Raw genomic sequence first — 6,415 nt, 5'->3', positions numbered from 1 at the left:
CCAGTAAGTAGGCCGAACCCATAGTCCGGAATCAAAAATAATGGGCTATCACGCAGATAAAAAGAATGTAGACATTAAAGAATAAATACTAGAAGTATAACGGTGAAATCTTAGATGCATGACAATGTGATATTCATGCAAAAAAGACAGACAAAACTGACAGTAAAAAGGAAAGTTCATCAAGATATATACACAAATCAATTCTTTTTTCTCCGACAGATTAAAAAAAATAGTGAACAGAGACATTTGCAGCCTCTCGTGAGTTATCTGCAAATCTGGTCATCATGAATGGTTACTTTTATCTACTTGTCTTCTTTACACATGTATGTATAAGCAAACAAATAATCAATATATGAGGTAGACATAACAATAAGCCAAAAGGTCAGACTTTTACCCTACCATTTTTGATTAATTTCTTTGTCCAAACGGTCACTCTATTATTACCGAATCAGAAACAATCTTTCTATCTTAAGGTAACATTTGTGTACATACCACCTTTTGTGTATCCCATTTATAAGATTAGACCAATATGTTGTTGTTGTATTGTTGAATGTGTGTTACATCCTTTAAAAATTGTGCATTTTCAAACAAATTCAACACGAGTACGTGTTGCATGATATTTCTCAAGAATTCGAACAATATAAGACAATGATTGAAAATTCTGTTGTAATGTCATCTTGTGTACTTTGTTAGAGAATCACTATTATGTGACAAATGCTAAATCAAGAATTGAATGTTGAAAAATTCAGAAATCGGTTAAAATAATTTTTGGTGCAAAATAATTATAGAAAAATGACTTTTATGTGATAAAATAACTTACATTAAGTTAAACACATGAACTTCAAACATGTATGCTACTTAAACTAGTGTTAGGTGTCAATTGTCATATGCCCCCTTGATTTAAAACCTTTTTGGCATGTGTTTTCCATTTACTAAACATGTGATACTATTTTGACTTGGATCTTAGAGACTTGAAGATGATTCTAAAAAAGACTTTTTTTAAAACATGATTAGTTGTGTCCACCAATTCTTGCACATGAATAACTTGTTCTTTATAGATCTATTGGCTTTTTGGCCTCTAGCTTTTTGGCCAACTAGAAAAGTAGGCATATAAACTAGTCATGAGACTCCTGGAGACATCTAGATGTAAAAAGAGTTCCAAAATTTCATAACAAAAAATATACTTTAATTATTGTGATTCTTTACACTCCCATCATTGTCAATCAAGATTTGAAAGTTTGGCATAGAAATGACTTTAAAGGTGTGGCTTAGTAATCAATAAATGAAACGAAAAACATGGAGATCAAAACTCCAATTTCAATACAAATAAAAAAAAATGTTAGATAGTTTCTTCTTGTCTGTCTAAGTTTTAGTTAGAAGAGTTATTCGATATCTTGTCAATGGGAGATAACAAGCAGAGGCGGATATAGCCTACACCCTAGGGTTCATTGGAGTCCAATTATTTTAACTCAAAGTATGCATTTAAAAGCTTACTAAATAAAATAACAAGAGATTTTGAAACTAATAAATAGAACGAGTTGTAGTTAAATCATGAATTTTCCTGTCATAGCTAGTATTTTGTGAGATAAAGTACTCGATAAAACAATCGAGATGAACACAACCTAACCCTACGCGACCATTATAAAAGAGTTCTTATACAAAATTATGTTTTCATGTATAACAAAGCAGGAAATACATGATTGGATTGGAATTGCTCTCATTGAAAATCATTACAAACAAAAAGAAGAGACTCATTCTTTAACCATCTCTGTGCCCAAAAACTACAAAAGGTTTGAATTCAACTCAATCATTATCATTCTACATTGTCATACAAAAAAAGATAATTGTCCACTAAAAACAGTAAAATGATGAGAAATCAACATCCACCTTACAACAAGACCAAAAAAAGAAGGAAGAGCTCTAATAAGCAGTGATGAAACAGAGAAATTAGTTGATAAAACCTGATAAATAAACATAGTTTCTACACAAGAATATAATGCAAATTTGTGCAATAGTATCAGTAGTAGTAGCTATGGAGGGTCTCAGATCAATCTTACGGCTTTGCTACGCCTCGGTCTTTCTGGATCAATAGCTCCAATCCCCGTCTGCTAAAAACGTTAGTGTTTTTCACTTAATGAATCACTTTAGTGAAAATTAGATTAAAAGAAGTATCACTCTAGCTGCTAACAGTCAACAAAGAAGGAATTGCATCCAAGTTTGGAGTAGCATTCTCATTATCATTTGAATTTGAATCTTCTCTTTTCACACTTGATGATGTTTTGCTAAAAGCTCTCATTGGACTGGCTAATGCCCATCCCCAATTCTTACTCCTTCCATTAGCAATATGATGGGATTTTCCATTCATATTATTTACTTCAGAAGAAACCAAATATGATAATATGCCACCACAGTTGACTCTTTCTTTATGATGAACAGATGAAAATCTTGGCTTGCTTTCTCTTTGTGACTCAATTCTTCTTAATGTGCAATCTCCAAAACCTGTGGAGATTTTTTCAAATAAATCACCTGAAAAACTCCTACTTCCACAACCAACAGATCTTGATCTTGCAACTTTATTGTTAAATGAAGTCTCATTAGGACTCTCATTCTCTTCCACTACAACAATCTCTTCTTTCTTCTTCTCCCTTGATGTTTTAGAACTATTCACAGATGATCCTGTTGAAGATGTAATTAAGTAAATAAAAAATGTGCTAAATGGTAACTGACAAAATGGTTACAGACTTCTGATAATAGAGTGGAAAAGAAAGAAGTACGGTGTTCGAGTCTCATTGCCACCGACTTATCAAAAAGATTTTACATTTCTTTATCAGATAAAATGACTACACACTTCAACGTAATAACAAAGCAGACAAAACTACTGTGTTCATAGCTATCAGCCACCAATTTATCAAAATGAATTTCCAAGGGGCATTTCTACAAATGGCCTTTTTGAGTCCATTCTTCAAATTCTATTCCCATTTAGTCACAACTCTAAGTTTGTCCCAAAAATATCTACCCAACTACTTTTAAATAAAGGCAAAATTTAGCTCACTCAACTAATAGGAGACATAATATTAAGCTAGCTTTTGGCCATAGATCTAATTTCACTCACAAAATTTAAACTTTTTTTCCAAGTAAAATGTATGTCCAAATAATTTCAAAAACTCAAAGTTTTAAGTTTCAACTTCAAAGTCTATGGCCAAACGAGAGCTGAAGAGTCGGACCATTTCCACATGCTTAGTCCATGAAAAAGAATAAGACCAGTACATAAGGGGCACGTTAAGGATATAATTAAGTAAATAAACACATTACTTCTATCTAATAACTTAAACTTTTAGACAAGACGAAATTTGTTTTACCTGTGGAAGAATAATGCTTTGAGGATGAGTAATGAAGAAATGACCAGAACCGTTTCCTGTGAGGACCATAATCTTCACTTTCATTAGCTTCCAAGAAATGTAAATGATTTCTCGGGGTTGTAGTAGACTTACTTTTCTTAAAAACAATGCCAGAATCTGAACCAGAACTTGCCATATTAACATTACCGTGACCATTACTACTCTTCTTCAAAAAATGCATTCTTGATTTCCTTATATTGTTTTCATAAGGATGATAGTTAATACAATCAGTGGTGTTTTTGTTATTTGTTGGGACTTGTAGAGTTGAAGTTGTAGTAGTAGAAGAAGTGGCTACAAAATCAGATCTTGAAATAGAGGAAGAAGAAGAAGAAGGGAAAATAGAAAAAGAGAAAGAGGAAGAAACCAACTTTCCAAGTTTTTCTTGAAGGCAAAAAGCACAGATCCCACCTGGGGAACTGTTCTTGTAAGGGTGATTCATACATTGCATATTTCCATCACCTATATCTTCTTGAATCCCTTCCATTACCATTTTTACAGCAGAAAATGGGGAAAAAATTGAATCTTGATAAACCCCAGATGATAAAACACACACACACTGTCAAAATGAAGGAAAAAAACTGAATCTTGATAAGCCCCAGTTGACAGAACAAAATCACACTATGAAAAGGGAGAAAAGATTGAATCTTGATAGATCCCAGTTGACAAAAACAAACACAAATGCACACACTGTCAAAATGAAGAAAAAATTTGAATCTTGATAAACCCCAGTTGACAAAACACACACTATGAAAATGGGGTAAAGATTGAATCTTGATAGACCCCAGTTGACAAAACACACACAAATGCACACACTGTGAAAATGGAAAAAAGATTGAATCTTGCTAAAGCCTAGTTAACAAAACACACTGTGAAAATGGGGAAAAATTGAATCTTGATAAACCCCAGCTGACAAAACACGCACAAATGCACACACTGAAAATAGAAAAAAAGATTGAATCTTGATAAAGCCTAGTTGACAAAACACACACACTATGAAAATGGGGAAAAGATTGAACCCAGTTGACAAAACACATACACACACAGTGAATATGAGATAAAAACTGAACCTTGATAAATCCCAGCTGACAAAACACACGCACACACTCTATTATATGCTTTGGTTTCTATTCTTGTTGATGCATATAATGTTGAAAGCCACTACTAGAGCTTAACTTCAATGGATTGAAAAAAATAATAGAGGATTAAGTTAGTAGTATACCTATAAAGACGGAGAAAGATGAAGAGAAACTGGAGAAGCAGTAAGCTAGACAAATATGGTCAAAGGACAAAGGTGGTGTAAAGTGAGTGCAAAAATAGTGAATAGTGACATTGAAGTAAAGGAGAAAACGTTGGTCCCCAAAACCACATGGAATCCTGACTAATCTATGATTAAAAATGCACAAGTGAAGTCTGGCGGGGATAACATTGTTTTCGATACCCTCTCAATTAAGTAAAATATTAAGAATAATACTGAAAACATAGGATACCTTAAGTATTTTTATTAAATGTCAGTCATGTAAGTTTAGTAGTGTTTTGGATGAGTTAGAATATGACTGTTGAATCTTCTTTGCTCTATAATTAGTCCAACTTTTTAAAGTTTCATCATAATTAATGTATTAATATTACTACTACTACTATTATTTTATTCATCTTGATTTGTCTTTTGTGTTTTAATATAAACAATATTAACCAACAGCTGTTTCATAGGAGCATGGACCATCTTGCTTGCACACGATGCAGATTTGTAAAAATGATGTTGACTTGTTATCACGACTCAATATTTATTTGTTTGTTTATGTACGATATGGTGATCAATATTCATTAATAATATATTATTATTTTTCATTTTTTAGAGTTATATAATTAGAATACATGAATTTGATTATTTTCTGCGTGTATATGTATATGATGACTTTTTTTGAATTTGATTCACAAATTTAGATTGATCTGAAATTTAGTGAGTTCATCGAAAATAGTCTAGTGATCACTCACCAAGTTTGCCTTAACAAATGTCGTTTATTTTGATGTTTTGGGATCATGAAATTTGAATTCATAAATTTAATTGTTTTTCATGTATATTAGTACATAATGATTTTCCTAAATATAATTGACAGACTCCGATTAACTTGAAATTTTGATGGATCAATCAAAAATAGTCCAGTGACCAATACTCATCATGTTCATCATGACAAACATCATTTATTTTGGCGTTTTGGAGTCATGAATGTATGTATTCATTAATCTTGATTGTTTTTTGTGTATTGTTAGTCAACTGATTTTATTTTCCTGAATATGATTGACAAACTCCAATTAACTTGAAATTTGGTGGGTCCATTGGAAATAATCTGGTGACCAATACTCACCATGTTCTCCATTAAAACATCATTTATTTTGGCATTTTGAAGTCATGAATCCGAATTTATATTTTTCGTGTGTATTAACACATGCTAATTTTCTTGAATATAATTGACAGACTCCAACTAATTTGAAATTCAGCGGGTAAGGCAGAAAATTCGAGTGACCAATACTCATCATGTTCTCCATGACAAACATCATTTATTTTGATATTTTGGGGTCATGAATTACAAAGTCCCCACTGATTTTCCGAATATTAATCGACCAACAACGTTGACCCCCAAACTTGTCCAGGTCGGGCCTCATAGGCATGATGATCAATACTCGTTATATTTTAATTAATATCATCTATTTTTTTCAGCTTTTGGGTGTCATGAAATAAAAATTCAATTTTTTAAGCATTTGAAACATAATTCATTTTATCATTTCGTGATCATAAAACTCGAATTGATGAATTTGATTGCTTTTGGTGTGTTAATGCCTTCAATCATGAATATATAATAACGTGCAGAAGTATATTGATCATTTGACCATTTATAAAACATGTCAGAGAGGAACAAATGGAGGAAGAAGAAAATTCTCTCCCTCCCCCCCCCCCCCCCACTCCCCACGTTTGATTCCTTTCTACTTGCACACATGTCCCTTTCAATGTTAATAGTTAA

The 6,415-nt window shown here is 32.3% G+C and overlaps 1 protein-coding gene across 1 annotated transcript; it reads right to left on the bottom strand.

Moving 5' to 3' along the window:
- Nucleotides 1–1,833: 1,833 nt before the first annotated feature.
- Nucleotides 1,834–4,815, bottom strand: LOC129883716 (uncharacterized). The gene is made up of 2 exons (XM_055958329.1): nucleotides 3,360–4,815; nucleotides 1,834–2,676 (listed from the first exon to the last, which is right to left on the bottom strand). The coding sequence occupies exons 1-2, from the start codon at nucleotides 3,886–3,888 to the stop codon at nucleotides 2,177–2,179; spliced, it is 1,029 nt and encodes a 342-aa protein (XP_055814304.1). The 5' UTR covers nucleotides 3,889–4,815; the 3' UTR covers nucleotides 1,834–2,176.
- Between the last annotated feature and the right edge of the window lie 1,600 nt (nucleotides 4,816–6,415).

Source organism: Solanum dulcamara, chromosome 1 (genome assembly GCF_947179165.1).
Source record: "Solanum dulcamara chromosome 1, daSolDulc1.2, whole genome shotgun sequence".
Classification (NCBI taxonomy): domain Eukaryota; kingdom Viridiplantae; phylum Streptophyta; class Magnoliopsida; order Solanales; family Solanaceae; genus Solanum; species Solanum dulcamara.
The sequence above is the reverse complement of the archived record's forward strand: the minus strand, read 5'-3'. Positions and strand labels throughout refer to the sequence as shown.

Coding starts and splice junctions, on each gene's coding strand:
- LOC129883716 (XM_055958329.1), bottom strand. CDS start 3,888: ATGGTAATGGAAGGGATTCAAGAAGATATAGGTGATGGAAATATGCAA. Junction 2,677..3,359: donor AAAGCATTATTCTTCCACAG/GTAAAACAAATT, acceptor CATCTTCAACAG/GATCATCTGTGAATAGTTCT.